General features: G+C 36.6%; 2 protein-coding genes across 2 annotated transcripts; one reads left to right on the top strand and one right to left on the bottom strand.

Annotated features, from left to right (window-relative positions):
* Positions 1 to 1,199: 1,199 nt before the first annotated feature.
* Positions 1,200 to 6,829, top strand: LOC116198333 (protein HAPLESS 2). Its single transcript, XM_031528596.1, has 18 exons — positions 1,200 to 1,513; positions 1,897 to 2,040; positions 2,315 to 2,403; positions 2,620 to 2,659; positions 2,825 to 2,882; positions 3,040 to 3,100; positions 3,397 to 3,475; positions 3,577 to 3,711; positions 3,881 to 4,075; positions 4,166 to 4,246; positions 4,324 to 4,424; positions 4,588 to 4,705; positions 4,934 to 4,966; positions 5,047 to 5,140; positions 5,244 to 5,332; positions 5,769 to 5,881; positions 6,013 to 6,113; positions 6,213 to 6,829. Exons 1-18 carry the CDS (start codon positions 1,322 to 1,324, stop codon positions 6,644 to 6,646), a joined length of 2,157 nt encoding a protein of 718 aa, XP_031384456.1. The 5' UTR covers positions 1,200 to 1,321; the 3' UTR covers positions 6,647 to 6,829.
* Positions 6,830 to 6,865: 36 nt separating this feature from the next.
* LOC116198349 (cytochrome P450 87A3) lies at positions 6,866 to 9,420 on the bottom strand. Its single transcript, XM_031528597.1, has 9 exons — positions 8,902 to 9,420; positions 8,491 to 8,812; positions 8,252 to 8,401; positions 7,899 to 8,150; positions 7,732 to 7,821; positions 7,583 to 7,661; positions 7,376 to 7,482; positions 7,158 to 7,285; positions 6,866 to 7,068 (listed from the first exon to the last, which is right to left on the bottom strand). Exons 1-9 carry the CDS (start codon positions 9,096 to 9,098, stop codon positions 6,951 to 6,953), a joined length of 1,443 nt encoding a protein of 480 aa, XP_031384457.1. The 5' UTR covers positions 9,099 to 9,420; the 3' UTR covers positions 6,866 to 6,950.
* Positions 9,421 to 17,911: the final 8,491 nt, after the last annotated feature.

The raw sequence follows: 17,911 nt of genomic DNA, 5'->3' as shown, positions 1-17,911 counted from the left end.
TTCCCTTGCCTTTCTCTCATTCAAACTTTCTTTGCCCACGGATGCGGTCTCTCGGGATTGAGTGAACTTCGACAGTTCGACTACCTTAGTGAGTGAAACTTTGGTTTACGTACTGATGCAACTGTCCATACTGATTGTAGAATTTATATTTACGTTTTTTTTCCCCATTTTAATTCGTTTGGAAACAAAAATACCGGGAGGCGGGCTATCTCGAGTCAAGTGGACAATTTAATCCTCACGCAAACTGAACCTAAGTTCGATAGTTGCACTTGGACCTTCCTGATAAGAGCAAACAGGTGCACCTCTTTGTTGAGTTGAGCAAAGACTTTGATTCCCTCTACGAATATTCTCTCCGTCTACCGTATTTCAAATGTTCTGTGCACAGGTTTGATTACTTTGCAGTTGGAGTCTCGGCCAAGGACTTCGATTCCCTCACATTTCTCTCATTCGAACTTTGTCTGCACAGTAGGACTACCTCAGTGAGTTTGTTTTGCTGATGCAACCCGTTCATAATGATTGTAGAGTTTATTCCTACGTTTTCTCCCCATTCTAATTGTTTTGAAGCAAAATACAGGGGGCCGGGTCTCTCGAGTCAGGCTGACAGTTTAATTCTTGACGGAAACTGAACCTAAGTTTATTTGGTGGACCTTTCGGCATAAGAGCAAACAGGTGCGCCTCTTTGAGTCGAGCAAATACGTCGATTCCTTCCCATTCCTTTCTACTCTATTTCAAACATTCTATGCACAGGTTCGATTCCCTTGCACACAGAGTCGACCGAGGACTTCGATTCCCTCCCGTTTATCTCATCCGAACTTTCTCTGCACAGGCGCACTCTCTGGGGATCGAGTGGAGAGACTTTGACAGTTCGACTATCTCAGTAAGTAAAACTTTGTTTTATCGATGCAACTGTCCATACTGATAAATATTAACATACAAAAAAATATTGAACTACATAGAAAATATTTTAATACATATGAATATTTTCGCTTCCATCTGTTAACATAGCCATCACTTGCATTGTCACTTAAATTAGGATTCATGTTTCATCTAAATATAAATTCCTACCTTTAAGATATGCCGTACTCTAATGCACCTTTTTTTTTTTTTTGTGCCGAGCTTAGCGCGGGTGCGCCGTTCACTAGTATTCTCATATTATTGTCCGAGATTAGGGGGATTTTTCTGTTTTCGTTTCAAAAAAGGACACCCGCCAAGAAAACAAAGCAAAACATAACTGCCTTCTCCTTCGCTCTCCCAACTGCACCTACTTGCAGCGGTTCCCTGTCGAAGTTGGCGACCTCACCTTCATATATTTTCCCCTGAAATGGAGCGTTGGATTGCAAGAGCAACGCTGCTTCTCTTCTGCTTTCTCTGTTTTACAAGCGAGCGGATGAGCGTGACCGGGACTCAGATACTCTCGAAATCGAAGCTTGACAAGTGCGAGAAGACTTCTGAATCTGATAGCCTCAACTGCACCAGAAAGATAGTTCTCAACTTGGCCGTCCCCAGTGGTTCGGTAAGGAACGGTCCCTCTCCCATTTCCTTCCACCGATCTGTGTCTTGTCAAGTACTAGTAAACTTTTGGGAATGAATCATCTTCAGCAGAGTATGCATTTACTGTTGATGATCGAAGAGATAGATGATATACGCTAATGGTGCTTGCATGATCGAGCAAGTGCAACATGACAATTACATTTTTATGCATGTGTGTACATGATCACAGATCGAATCGAGTTGGGTTGATTTCCTTCAGTGGAAAGAGGGCTTTGTTTAGAATAAGATTTCTGCGATCTTGCCGATTTTTGTGTCATAATATTTGTTCCTTTTATTTCCTCTACATCGGATAAAATCATCTTGCAAATGTTTCACGGATTGTTCATTTTGAATGGGTTATCACAGAGCGGAGGGGAGGCGTCCCTTGTTGCAGAAATAGTGGAGGCGGAAGAGAACTCGTCTAGCAAGATGCAAACTCTGCGAGTTCCACCAGTGCTAACAATCAATAAGTCTTCTGCTTATGCCCTTTACGAGCTTACCTACATCAGAGTAAGAAAACTGTGCTTGCTCTTTAGTAATTGAACTAGTGCCAATCACTCACTCCACGGGAAATTTTATATTGCATGTTTATTTATTCTCTCTCGACCTGATGATATTGTTGCACTTATTTTGGCAAAATTATGGTCTAATAAGAGGTGAGGTGAGATCATTGAGCTTTAGAAGACACAATTCCTGATAAAAGTGGAGTTCTGAAGTTTTTAACTGTTTGTGTTCCTTGACTTACTGAGCCACTTGCTGAGTTTTTGTATTGATGTTCTGCTAGGATGTTCCTTTTAAGCCCCAAGAGTACTTTGTCAAGACAAGGAAATGTGAGCCTGACGCCGATGCAAAAGTCGTGAAGATATGTGAGAGGTTATCTCATGCCCACTTATCAGCTTAAACTCCCATAACAGAGAATACCAGCAAGACACTGCTTCTTTACTTGTATTTTTAGATTTCTGTTAAGACTTATTCTCCAGTAATGGATGTCTGGTAGAACAGTTCATTACCTCCTTCAGTATTTCTGATGTCAAGAATCCATTTACTTGATAAAGATCTGTTATGAATAATTTTTCAATCCTTCCGCAGGTTGCGAGATGAAGATGGTCACATTATCGAGCATACTCAGGTGTCCACTCCATCTTTCTTCCTCATGTACTTTTTCCTTTCAACTTGGTTCCTTGCTCGTGAACTGCCATATGATTCTCCCTTTCGTTTTGCTTTCGCTCCATATTAGTACTTCATTGTTCTGATGGAATTTCAATTGAATTCCACTTCTCATGCTTTGTCATAGCCAATTTGCTGTCCCTGTGGACCACGAAGACGAGTTCCATCATCATGTGGAAATGTCTGTAAGTGCATCTAAATAGATTGGCCACCTCAAAAACTATGGTTTACGCATCTAATAGATTGGCCACCTCAAAAAATATGGTTTACGCATATATCTTTTCGTGGCAGTTATTAATTTTTGTTCCTTTGGCTTGAATCATTACTTTCTTTGTTGATCAGTTGATAAGATGCTCAAGGGAAAGGCTAATACTGCCCATTGCCTCAGATTTCCAGGTGACTGGTATGCTAGAGGGACAATCCAAAAGTTTTAATTTTATGTGTCCGTTTCAGGGTAATATCTGGTCCCGACATTGAGTTAAATTAATGTTTGCATGACTCTAATGCAGTGATAAAGAATAATATGAATGAAAATGTTGGAAACTGGAATCGGCTTAGAAAATAAAAGAGTACCGAACTGCTGCTAGTATCTCTTTCTTTCCTGTTCTGTGAAACCGTTTTCCTGAAAATGTCCAGGTTTTATCAGCCTTATGGTTGCATGAAGCTCTTTCATAACAACATTTCTTTTCGTCTTTTCAGGTTCCATGTATTCGGTATTGGACAAAGATCGCTTGGATTCAGTGTTCGGGTAGAAGTGAAAACAGGAAACAGAGTCTCGGTGGGTTTCATTTTTCTCTGTCCGAAGTGCAACAGAAATGGCTTTACACAGTTTATTGTAACTTTCACCTCACCTCCTCCCTCGCTCTCTCATTGTCACAGGAGGTTGTGGTGGGTCCTGAGAATAGAACTGCGACTTCTAACGACAATTTCCTAAGGGTGAACCTTATTGGAGATTTTGCCGGTTATACGAATATTCCATCATTTGAGGATTTCTACCTTGTCATCCCAAGACAGGTATAGTTGATAAACTTACAATGTTTTTACATGTTTTTTTTATGGTTGGAAACCTTAAAAATGAACATGTTGGTTTATCTCTCTTGGCCATATTCGGATTAAGTATTGAAGAGTTGTAATTCTAATAATGTTTTCTGTTGTTGCCGAGATGATTTTCCTCTTTCGAAAGGCGGCTCCAGGGCAACCACAAAATCTCGGGGCAAACTTTTCGATGTGGATGCTGCTTGAGAGGGTCAGGTTTACCTTAGACGGCCTTGAATGCAACAAAATAGGCGTTGGTTATGAGGCTTTTAACGGGCAGCCAAATTTCTGTGCTTCACCTTTCTGGAGTTGCTTGCACAATCAGCTGTCGAATTTCTGGGATGTCAGTTGTTCTCTTTTGTATCTTGAAAAGCGAAGAGCTTTTTGCATATGATTGTTTGAAAATTACGACAATTTATCCGATTTCTTGCAGGCTGATCAGAACCGAGTGAGGAGAAATCAGTTGCCGTTATATGGAGTTGAAGGAAGGCTTGAAAGGATAAATCAGCATCCAGTTATGTTCCTATACTTTAAGGTTTACAATGATGTCTATCCATTTGGATTCTGAACGGCAATCTTGATATGGTGCAGAATGCTGGGACCCATTCCTTTTCTATAGGAGTCACCGAAGTCCTGAACACGAACCTCTTGATTGAGTTAAGTGCTGATGATATCGAATATGTTTATCAAAGGTCAGTTCATTAACACCATCGTTTTTCACTACCAGTAACTTGTTTCAGTGGACTTTCTTCACGTCCTAACTGGTACGTGTAAATTGCAAGATCTTTACTTCTCGATGTTGCTTTATATCTTATTTGTAATTCACCGTTGTTTTATATCTATCCTTTATGATAGGAGCCCTGGGAAAATACTAAGTGTCACCATCCCGACCTTCGAAGCCCTCAGCCAATTTGGAGTCGCTACAGTCACGATTCAGAACGTTGGCAAAGTGGAAGCATCCTATAGCTTAGTGGTACGTCAATAAGAAAAAAACATCTTTTTTACAATGCTATAGTTTGCTTTGGACTGCACTAAAGCGAATTGAGTACATTAATCGTTTCTCAATTACTTGAGCATCTCTAGGGGAAGTTGATTAGCTTTGTGAGGACACTATATCGGATGAACCCTTCTTTTTCTTCCGAAGGTCTTATATTGTAGGCATCTGCTGAACCTGACATCATTTCTAATGGTTTCATGGCAGTTTGATTGCTCGAAAGGGATCACCCTAACGGAGGTGATGCTTCTTCCATTTCTTGTCTATGCCACCTGTCTCGTGTTTTATAACTAAAGGATATCTTGTTTTCAATGTTTCAGGAACAATTTTTCATAATGAAGCCCAACGAAGTTCTGACTAGATCGTTTAAACTGCACCCTACAACGGACCAAGCAGCAAAGTATGTATGTGCAGGTAACCAATTTAACCTTTTTAGTTCGATATATTGGGACTGCAGAGCACAAGAGAATAACTGGGACTCATATGAATGTCCACATCAATATTGCTTTAAATGCAGCTATACTTAAGGACTCTGATTTCAGTGAGGTCGATAGAGCTGAATGCCAGTTCAGTACCACTGCCACTGTCCTTGATAACGGAACACAGGTTTGATTTTTCTCGAAAGATTGTGCTTTATGTTCTTTATTTGTGTTCTGATCATACCTTAATCTCAGTATGAGGAAAGGTTGTCCTAAATGAAACACAACATACGGGTATCAATGGTCAAGAAACTTCTGAAGTTTATTTATTAGTTGTGAAGTTACTTGAACTCTACGTTCGGAAACAGATGCATCACAGAGAGAAGCCAGTTTTCTTTAATTCACTCCACCATATTTTAAGGAAAAGAAAATAATAGTTTAGGTAGAATTCAATGCATAGAAAAGAACATGAATAAGTCATTTCATGACAGGAGTGCTTTGTATACAAGTTAGCCATTCTGATTGAACCTCTCGAGACTCGGATGCTGAATTTCCTCGCTGTATATCCAAGGGATTGACATTATGCAGTTGAATAACATGCACTAACAGCATTGCTTGTGCAGATTACTGCTTTTCAACCACCGAAGACCAGTGTTGGTTTCTTCGATTCCATAAAGAAGTTATGGAACAGAATATGGGAGGCTGTGATTGGCTTCATCACGGGGAAAAGTTGCAGGTCGTGAAAATCGTTCTTTCTTATCATGCTGCCATTTCATCCTTTTTGCTGTATCTTGTTATAATGTAAGATCGTTTATCATCTTAAGTTGATAGATTACATTGATTTTTAATCTTCCCATCCCTAAGCAGACGTGAGTGCTCTGGTTTTTTCGACTTCAGCTGCCACATACAGTACATATGCATGAGCTGGGTGCTATTGTTCGGACTGCTTCTCGCGACTTTTCCAACAGGTAATCAAACTCCTTCCCAAAATGTAGTTGCCTCAACAATTTTCTCTCTGGGGAAGGCAACAGAGTCTTTAACATGAAGACGATCCCATTGGGTGACAGTTCTAGTGCTGCTGTGGCTTCTACATCAAAAGGGTTTCTTCGACCCACTTTACGACTGGTGGGAAGATCATTTTGAAGACAACAGTCAGGGAACGAGAATCTCTCATGCTCATAGACATGGGCACGGGCCTCACGGACATCATACTCACCACAATAAGCGTCATCACAGGGAAGGGAGGCACCACAAGAATGAGAAAAGAAGGCACCATCACAGAGAACAGGGACATATGGATCGGGACCCGGATTACTATTACTATCTCCACCATGTTCATAAAGATAAGTTCAAGAACAGGCATGGGAAGAGTTCAGGTTTCATGGCCTTGGACGAGTTGGAGGATGAGACTTTCGAACATCACGAGGGGAGAAGAACGAGAAGATCTTCAGAAGGAACATCCAAACTGACCAGAGAGGAGAGAATGAGGGAGCGGATGTAAAGCTCTCTACATCGACCTCAAACAATCCATAACTCCATTTTCCATCTGGCTCGTTCGATTTTACGAGCCATCTTTCCAAGTATTATGTCATTTTTCTCGCAAAAGTAAAATGTCATGTATTAAGTACGCTATAAAGTTGGTGGCTGGTGTACGGTCATTTGCCTCTGAATTTCCTTTTTCCAACTCTCGACGGTATTTTGGTACAAGTAAACCAACAGAAAATCACTCTACATTCCAATCGGGTCCAAAATTGTTCTAAGTAACTCCATGTACAAAGTACTTGCTTCTCCAAAGTTCAGTTTCGTTAGTGAGACATGTTGCCTCCTTTTCTCACATTTTTATCTCTCATCCGAATGTGAAAACCGTCAGGAAACTGTAAACCCGGCGTCCTTACAGTGTTGCCTCCTCGAATGACTTCCCAACTGACAAGTTCATCATAAAGGTTAGTCTGTTCCGTTTCTATCTGTCTCTCTTTAATAACTCATGAAGTCACCAAGTCTGGTTGTATTACCTGTACTTCGTCACGAGGCAATGGAGAAAAACTGCCATCTGCACCTTCGTGAAGTCGGTCCCCACGCAGAATCTCATGCCTCCACCAAAAGCCATGAACTTTTTAGATGCCCCATTGACCTCAATTCCCTGCATACAATATTTTACACACTTACATGTGACTATTGCTACAATGGAGAATGAGAAAGCCGGAAACTGCGAAGCTTGGTGTGCACCTACCTCCCATCTCGATGGATTGAATGAGAGCGGATTATGGTATGTTGATGGATTTAAGTGCACAGCGGGTGGACACACCATAACTCCCCAACCTTCAGGAATAGTATATCCTGCAGAAACAGCACCATCATCGAATTTCAAAAAAACTCGAATTACTTCCTTGTACTGCAGTGCAGTATAGGACCTGAATGTGATGCTTCTACGACATACCTTTGAATCGGATATCCCTTAGAGCTTTTCTGAAAATTCCTGGTACTATGTTTGCGAGTCTAACTGTTTCGTTTATAAACTGCAAGAGTAATTTGTCAGTTAGAAACAGAGCTACCACATAGAAGAATGCACGGCTCAGGAAGACTCACCTGAAATGTATATGTCATCGATTTATATTCTTTCCATGTAAGTCCGGAATCAGCTTCTTTCCTTTGTCTTAGTATGGCCTCATGCTCTTCCTGCAATAATTTAACATTATGTTCCGCCGAGAATTTAAACATAGATAGTGATGTCAAGATTATGGATTTTAGCGAACCGTCAAGCGCTGGAGCTCTAAGGGATGGTCCGAGAGAAACTTCATTGCCAGAGTAAGAGCAAGAGAAGTCGTCTCATAGCTGGCAAATAGCAACACAAACATCAAGTCAAGAGCAATCGGCTCAGTGAGAATCGTCCCTTCTTTCTTAAGTTCTTCGAGAACATAATCGTAGAAGTCGCTCTGCTGCTTTCTAGGATTCATCCTCCGCTCTTGCAGCAACTTCTTCAGCATCTTCATTGCGTTTTTTCTTCCCTGCCAATGTAATACAGAGTCAAAACTATAAAATTGGATGAAATTTGCGTAGTATGTATTCTCAGAACATAGATTGTGTACTCTGAATTATTTTTACTTACCAGTAAGCATTTGTGGTAGGCCGTTCCTGGGATGTCCAGTGGGAAGGAGATCAATCCTTGTATGAACGCAACAAAGTTCGCCCGTAGATTCTCCGGAGACTTTACAGAATCGTAACTTATCAGCTTCCGAGCTGTCAGATGGAATATCATCTACAAAATGGTAAGAGTCTGTCAGTGTTCCCATGATTCATCAAGCAATTATTAATACAAGAAGGACTGGTCCCGTATCAGATAATTACACTTGCGGTTTCATCCTTCACTTCAATCATGTCCCGACATGACCATTGCTTCAATCTTTTAAACGCAGTCTTCTCCACCTCAGGCAGCATCTTCTGTAGGCTTGTAGGCCCGAAGAGATTCATCACCATGTGCTTGAGGTACTTGTACATGAACCCGTGCAACGAGCCAACATTCTGTCGCCCGAAGATCTCTGTGAAGGTGTCGGGGTACCAGCTCTGGAACAGGTGGCCCTCTTGTTGGAACACAAAGTAGTTGAGGTCTGGGTCCGCCGAAACAACCACCGGCCGGCCCACCAGGCTCGTCCTGAATATCGGACCGTATCTAAAAGCACAAGAGAGAGAGAGAGCCATAAGATCATGAGCACAAACACATACTAAATAACACAAGAGGATACATATGTGTGTTGCTACCTCTTCACTCGGTCCTTGACGAAGGGCGACACGTCGTGGGTCGTGTTTGTGGCGAAGAACTGAAGGGTCTCGCCGAGGATAGGGAAGCCCATCGAGCCCGGGGGAAGCTTCCCATTGCATCTCGGATTCCTCCAGTAGTAGACCCAATGGAGGAAGCTTACAACAACAACTAAGGTTACAATGCACAGAGTCCACATTTCAGTTTCAGTTTGGGTATAAATATATTCAATGATCACTCTCTCTCTCTCTCTCTCTCTCTCTCTCTCTCTCTCTCTCTGTCTTTCTGTTCTGTGTCAGAAATGGAAAAAGGGTCAGTTAGGAATTCACCAAAAAAGAGGAAAGAAAGGGAAATGTTGGAGGAAGGTGGAAGAAATGTGCTGGCTTGATAGTATCTGAGCTAACATGGAGGAGATCTTCTTATATAGCGGAGTTTTGGGAACAGAAACTCGAAACTCTTGATAGAGATAATCTTAATAATGTATTGACAATCATAATAATATTTTTTTCTCGGTGATTTATCACGAGGCATTGCCTGTCTGTAGTTGAGACTCATCTCAACGCTTGAATGTTGTTTTGATCCCATTCACGACATGCTTCTAGTGATGTTATGACTATTTGCACTGCAGGTAAAATCCACCCACATGAAGTGTAATTTATCAACTGTTTCAGTATTCGTGAATATAATTGTAATAATAATATTTAACTTTGTTTTTTTAAAATATATTTATGTGAGGTTGGTCGCTCAAAAAGCTGTACAAGTAGTTGGACATAGAGTTGTTTATTGATTTGAACTCTTTTTAAGAATAATTCTGTCCACGAGAGACCATTACTTCATATTATCCCCTTTTTGTCAACGGCCCTCCCTCCCCCTTTGTATAAAACTCCAAGCAAATCATGTTAGTTTTCTTTGAAGCTCCAACGATGCTTCCTCTCTCAGTTCTGTCTCTTTCATTTCTTTTTTTCTTTTTTTTCGTTGGTGGGTTCATTAATCTTCTATAAGGGCAGAGGCACAAGCGGGTCATTCCATAGATTTAAGAAAACAAACACAGAAAGACAATAATAATCTTTGTGAATCACTATAGCTTAACGAAGTGAATCCAATAATAATCTTTGTGTTCACACATGCTCACATATATGTATCTATATATTAGTAACAATATCCAGTGGGATTTCACTATCGCCAACTTTGGCTTATGAGGATTTTTGAGAGTATCTATATATAGGTTTTACTTAATATAATAAAATCCCCGATATATCTATGGTGACGAATATATGTTAGTGTTAGTGACTCAAATGCCCCCAAGAAATTGAGAGAATGTGTCTCCCATGTTCTGTTTTCTTATTCCAGATTTAGATCTTCTCCTAGATATACCCCATTATTAGCTGTATCCCTCCTCATCATCACCCATATCTCTCAACTTCATCCCCAATTTTAAGAAGATATATACATTAATGCTTCTATTTTCTTAATTAATATTAGTCCTCCCACACGCTCTTTGCACATGCGAGATTGCTTTCTAACCTTGCTGGAAATTGATGCTTTAATTTTTTTCAGTAATAAGGGAGGCACATGCGCCTAATACAAGGAAATAAGATAAAGCTAAATAAAGGGACTCATAAGTCTCACTGATGAGGATCGAACCCAGGACTTCTTGGTTCCAACAGCGTCTTGTGCCACTGCACCAAGACTTCTTCCTCATATTGTAATTTGACTTTTCGAATGGAACCAATACAATTATTTTCACTCCTTCCTTATTTATTAAGAAGAAGAAAAGAAGTACAGGGCAGTTGAGATAATGGGTACTGGAGAAGTTGGGATAATGGGCGCGGTTGAGTGCGAGATTATGGTCTTAATTCTTAAGGAAAATGAGGAAATTGGAGGGGAGGAGAGGGAAAGTTGTATAGAAAACTAGGGAAATGAGGAAATACGGGAAATGGAGATATAAGATGGAAAGGAAGGAAAATGGAATGAAGTGCACGCAAGAAGAGTTGTACGGATACGATGGAAATGAATGGAAGGGGAGAGAAAGTTGTATAAAACCCTTCCCATCCTTTTCCTTTGTTTTCCTTAATCCAAGAAAAGGGTAAATTTTATCAAAATTTGATTGGGTGATTATAAAATGTAACTTTCCTTTTCATATGTAATAGAATGATGCATATATATATATATATATATGTTATATGTGGATGTGAGAGCATGTGTTAGGGTTTCTAAATTCTCCTGTGTGCTCATGTTCCTAAGAGTTAGAACTTCGTGTGGTTTAAGAAATAAGAAGCATGCATAGAGCCACGGGAGTTTTACTACTTCGAGCCCCAATTTCGCAATTGACCACTGCATGAAAAAAAGGGCCAAAAAAGGATAAACGCTTTTGTATGTAGGGGTTAATTATAAGTACACGTAGTTATAGGCCACTGTGCTTGTTTGTGGGGATGACCCACCATTGCTGGTAATTAGGGTTCGATGTTTGAAGTTATCAGATAATTGGCCATCTTTGTCTTCACAACACCGGACATTTCTTCAGATAAACAGACCATGAGAGAGAGAGAGAGAGAGAGAGAGAGAGAGAGAGAGAGTATACTTTTGATTTGGACTAGAGTTAACGTGAGTCTCCTTGTCTCTTTAATAGGAGAAAAGTTTCAGTTATTCTATTTCATGAAAAAACACTAATTAAATTACAATAAACTGGATAATAAACGTTAACAACTCAAATAATTAATATAATCATTCTTAATGATAGCAGTTTAATTATTGATTCATTCTCATCGCATCACTGTAAGGTAAATAAAACCGTCTAAAATTTTATTCTAGAAATCTCCGACGAAGACATTGCTAATAAACTAATTCCCCAGTCATTGTCAAGGACCTGGTTTTATCCAGCAAGCTGTTTTAAGTGTTGTGCGGGGGCTAGCTCTCTCTCATAATGTGTTTGCAACTTGCAAGCAGGGTGTCTTAGGGCTTTAAAAAAGAGGGTGTTGGTGATGAATGGTTATTTGCAAATATTGAATCAGTTTAGCCTATCAGTACTACTGATTAGGAAAGAATATATTAAGTCGCGATCGAGTTTATGTTTAGCGAAAAGTAATATGGAGTAACGAATGGGGGCACTATTGGCGTTTGATGGTTGTGCATATAAAAACACAAAATATACATAGCATGCATGGTAAATCGATGGAACGGTAAGAAGATCTTTAGTAGCTCTTCGAAGGTCCACCAGATTGAACGTTATATAATCACTCAAAATCCTGCATTGACATGAAGTTTTGCTAAATCACCTTAACCGCTCATCATTGGTTTGAGGTATAATTTTGTCAACATCCGATGATATATTAAATATAAGTAGGGAATATTAGGATTTTAGCACATTGTTTTAGAAAATTAATAGTTTTCCTACTGAATCTGATATATATGGGATATGGGAAGATCCTGATGTATTTATTAATCCCAGTAAATCCAATAACAATCTTGATATACGTATTAGATTTATTGTGCCCGATATTTTAGTGTCCAGCCGATTCTAACTTACAACTATATGATGATTACTGCAATTTGCAAATTAAATTATTCTTGGAGGATTAATTTGGAGTCAGGGCCCACAATCTCTAGCACGGGTCTTATGATTAGAAAGAGCTATGCGTAGTGTCATTCGCTGTTCATGTGATTCATATAAATTTATTCTTTTCGGTAAGGTATATAAATTTATTTTTTTAAAAAAAAAATTATGTTGAAGAGAGAATAGAGAGAGAAGGAGAAGTAAAGTGGAGAGCAATTACGGGAGATAAATTAGGAAGTCGTGAGTAGTTTTTTTTTTGGGTAATTTTTTTTTGGGTAGTGAAATCGTGAATAATTTACTTGATAGTTCTTTATGAAATTTACAATCTTTATTTATCTAATGGCTCTCATAATTTTGAAATATGTAAGATATGGACATTTTACAAAAGAAAGTGTCTTCGGGCTTCATAATAATTTTGAAAAAGAAAATTGTCACTAACTTCAGAGCAGCGGTACTTAACTCAGAACCAAGAAGATCTGCACTTAATGTCCATGAGTTCTCATTGGATTAACTGCGTTAGAACTTTTCTTATAATCGAAAAAATTGAAAAATATAGAAGTTGTATATGCGATACTACAAGACAGTTTGGCCAATTAGAGATATCTTTTTAGCTATGTTGTTTTAAAGATTGAGCTGCCACAATCTTAGAATTATCTGATCAATCAAATTCTTAGAAAGATGCAATACCGTACCTAAGACGGCACCGCGATCGAATTGAACTAGCAAATTTTCAACTAAGATAAGCGATGGATCATGTGGATCTAGTGTGGCAAGCAACAATTACTCATGTGTTCATATCCATTTAGATATTTTGTCATCGTCTTGTAATCTAACATGTGATGGAACAGATGCATGAGATTCATGAAATCATGATAAATTCCTCATCTTCCGTCACTTCATGTTCTGGATATATTCACCAATTGATCCCAATTTTGGTCCCTGCAAAAACCTCCTGCGTATTTTCACGAATTATAAGAGGGATTTGCTAACGTATTGGGTGCGTGCTGATTCTTAATTGGTAATTATGGACACATATAAAGTAATAGTTATGGTATTATATCGTGCCTAAGGACTCGAATAAACCCGAACTACTTCCTCATAAAACACTAGTCATTAACCATATCTCCATGACTAAAATCGTCCCGACACATTATAGCGGTCTCCTAGCTATTTTGAGCCAATAAGTTCCTTTTCTCTAGGCCCTGAAAGTATGATTTAACTTGGAGTGCAAAAATTCTAGTGTCCGCGAAAGGGAAAACTATATATCTTACAGGGTCCTACATGTCCCGATTGTATGTTAGCAAGAACCTTTTAGGGTAATAAATTAATACTCACGCAGACCACTCAAACCACTAATTATTTAGTTAAACACGACCACTGATTCAAGTAATTAGAAAGCAAAAACTCAAAATTAATATATATATATATGTATATGTGTGTGTGTATAGATAAAATTAAGAGAATTCTGTCTATTTTAACCGCAAATGAAATAAAATAAAATAGCAAAAACTCAAGAGAAAATAATATATATGTATACATAAAATTAAGAGAATTCTGTCTATTTGAAAAATCATGGGCTGAAGCCGCGATGCTTGCAAAGTGGAGACCGGCTTAGTAAAAAGTTTATTTGGCTATACTATACTCATCTTTCCATTGTATAAATTCAAACGGCAACTTGCGGAGAAGCGAAGAAATTTTTTTAGACTTGCCCCTCTAATAAACCAATTATTATGTAAAAATTATATATGACTTCTGATGGATAAAGAATCCATTATTTGACGTGTATACTAACTCACCTTTACATTGATGGAAATTAGAAAAAGAACTAGTTATAGATGCTATTGAATTGTGATAATTAAGATCTAAGGGCTTTAAAATAATAATGTTTTCAATCATTAACATTACTATATCTACTATTACCAGCTACACTATCGTAATTATCACATAATTTCACCTCTAACCATCGGTGCAATAACAATAAAGGTGGTATGTTACCAATTACATGTGCTTCCATATATGCTGCTAAAAAATGGCCTCCTCTTCTTCATCTTTTTCTCGCCCCGAACTCTACAAAGAAAGACAAAATGAATAAAATTGGGTAAATTTGATGCTCTTTTTATATCTCTACATAACTTTTCAAATTTTAAATATCAACTAAACTGGCACAAATGAACCATTTAAGGGACATTCAAGTGGTAGACTTTTAGACTTTTACATTTGATATGACAACTAATTTTTTGCTAGGTATCTCATTTCTATTGGTGGCCTGGCGACTCAAAAAGTCACTCGATAAGAAAGCACGTTCGTCATATGTCGCACCTTTTGAAGTGTCGCTTCAGCTTTTATATTGTATATAGATTACTCAAAAAAAAAATATCCCAATTCACCAAAAAAAAGAAAAAAAAGATCTTCAAAATTCCAATTATAATATATAAAAATCGGAATCTAGATGGGCTATCACACAATGCAATGTGACAAACATTAATGCTCTTAGGTTGTGTTTGGGGCGAAAGGAATAGAATGAAACTAGATCTTTCTGTTTCGTGGGTTGCACATTATTATTTTCATATGTTTGTAATTCATTATTATTGTAATTATTTACATTTGAAACCCCCATTTTCTTATTAAAAATAATATTTTATTATTATTAATTTTGAATTTCAAATAATAATCTTCAGTAATTTTGTTATAAATTGGAGTAATTAATTGTTATAGTAATAATTTAAAACTAATTATTTCAATTAATATGTGTCACATTTTTATGTTAATTTTTAATATAGATTTGTCGAATATATTATGTTTTATAATTAGGATAAAAATTTGTTTTGTTCTTTTATAAAACAGTATTTAGAAGATCCTTATTCTTAATTTTTTTTTATTTTTTATGAGCTTAAATTCATAGTGCTATGTCATAAATTTTTCTTTTATTATATCATAATATTTTTATAAGGTCTAATATAATCGATTAATTTCTTTGTAACATTTATTTTAGTATATGCATATATATAATTTCTTAACAATTAGTATGATCTTCGGAAGATATATGTACTTCTTGACACAATAAAATTTTTTCAGTGTTAACTTTAAGTTTCATACGATAATTAATTCTTAAAATGAGACTAATTTTGGATGGTTTAACAAATATTTTCAGCTAAGGGTCTCAATTATTGTATAGATTTGATTACTCACTTTTTAAATGTGACGTTTTATTACATTCTTATTTAAAATATTTTATTTTATTTTTAATATTACAACAAGTTCATATATTATAATAATATATGATATAGGAAATGATATGAGATATAAGAATTATTTTAAATTATCTCTCTTAATCTTTTAGATAAATTATTTAAATAATTTGTTTCATTCATGAGAAAACATTTATTGTTATAGTCAATTTTACTAATATATATGGATGGATATAGATGGAATAAAATGAAGTTTTCATCATTCCACTTCATTTTTTATTACTCTATGTTATTGCTTTTTGAGAGTTTAAATGACCATTACTTGAGATGATATTTTTTCTTTTAACTTGAAGGACTCCCAAGAAACATGAGTAATTGTCTGTCGAACATTTCAAGTGAAAAATACTAAGAAGTTGAGAGTGCATTTTCTAATATTTAGAATAATATATTTATGCTTGCAAGTATAAGAAAGGATAGAGAGATCTAATATTTTAATTATACCTTTTTCACAGATTCAATGTCAATAAGAAAAATTATGTTTTCTTTTTTAATACATTATATATCTTTCTATTGCGCCTATTCCATTCCATTCTATTCCTTTCTAACAAGCATGCATGACCAACTAAAATTATTTCCAAATCAATATATCTAATTACTATACATGAAAGAGGCTATAGTACAATATCATATTCCTTGCTTAGGTATCAAGAGATTCTAAGTTCGATTTTTATCAGTAGGACTATCTGTGACTTTAAGAGATTCTAGATTTGATTATCGTCTGTGAGACTACCTAGACTCATTTATATATAACTTTCTATTTTCTTGTACTAGGTCCATAAACCTCATTTTGTAATGAAAATGGAAAAAAAGAAAAAAGAAAAACTACACATATACACATAATTAGATCACATCAACATAGCTAAACAAAGTTCCTGATATATATGTAATGATGTTATTAACTGATTAATTAGTTAAGAAAAGAACGGTTTATTAAAGCAACACTCGCCCTTGAACTAAAATTAAGAATCTTTAAATTTCCTTCTCATTAGTAAAGTGAGACTATCCATACCTCTTAAATGATTTCTCATTTTTCTATCTGTTAATCGGATTCAAGATTATGCCTTGTAACTAGAAAAATCTCGATTATTGGAGAAAAAGGGAAAGTTATATGAGTCGTGGATAGAAATTATAGCATGCTAAGTAAGGTTAGGGAATATATAGGAATAATGACATATATTTGCATGCATTTGTGGGCAAACTTTTGCCCTTGAAAAGGGGGGAGGTGGCAATGATTCCTGATGGAAAAGCCGACAACCCCGTGGTTGCTCTTATGGTGGACGACAGAAAGCTTTAAAGCTTTCATTGCATTGCACCCTCCCCACCCTACCACCCAAATTTTGACCCCTTTTTGACCTATATAATACATGAGAAAAATTATGCCTTTGATCCCTAGATTTGGATACTTTTCTATTTTAAATATTTTTTTTTTATTTTTTTATCGTTTAAATACTATACTTTTAAATACTTTTCTGTTTTAGTTTATTTAATTTTTTTAGTTCATTTTCATCCAATACCTTTGATTATTTTTTTTCGTCATTTTATCAAATTTTTTATTAGAAAAGATTTTAACTTTGGTCCTTAACCTTTTAAAATTATTCTTTTATCCTAATTCTTTTTTTGGTTCAATTTTTTCTTAATATTAAATGATTTTTCCTTATACTTTTACCCCTCAAATTCTCATAAAAATGGCCACGCGATATTTTGAAATTTATAAAAAATTTATTATTTGAAATAAAAAAATAAAGCAAAATCTATTAGAATATATTATGCAAGGGAGGATGGAAAATTGAGAGGGAGAGAGGTGGCAATAACCGATAGAGGACGAAGTCGCACTATCACCCTAGGGGAAGTCAACTTAAGCCAATACCTCCATCCACGATTACACTTGTAACATCATTCCCTATATCAAGGTTTACCATGTCCTTGCATAGCGTTTCACTACCAAGCTCATAGGTGTGATTTGTGGCTATCGAATCACAAATGCCTTTATTTTTCTTGTATTTTTTCATTTTTTTACTCTCAAATTTGAGTACCGATTCTCTTAACACAAACCACCATTACCCCTACCGAGATTGCTTGCAACCTAAACGCTCATTCCTACTCATTCTCTCGAGTAGATTCACTATTTCTGTTTTATTATTTTAATATATTTTATTTTATTTTTAAAATTAAAATAATAATTTTTTTTAAATTTAAAAATGCCGTGTGGGC

This window comes from Punica granatum, chromosome 1, assembly GCF_007655135.1.
Source record: "Punica granatum isolate Tunisia-2019 chromosome 1, ASM765513v2, whole genome shotgun sequence".
NCBI lineage: Eukaryota > Viridiplantae > Streptophyta > Magnoliopsida > Myrtales > Lythraceae > Punica > Punica granatum.
Note: the sequence above shows the minus strand (reverse complement) of the source record. Positions and strands in the feature narration are given on the sequence as shown.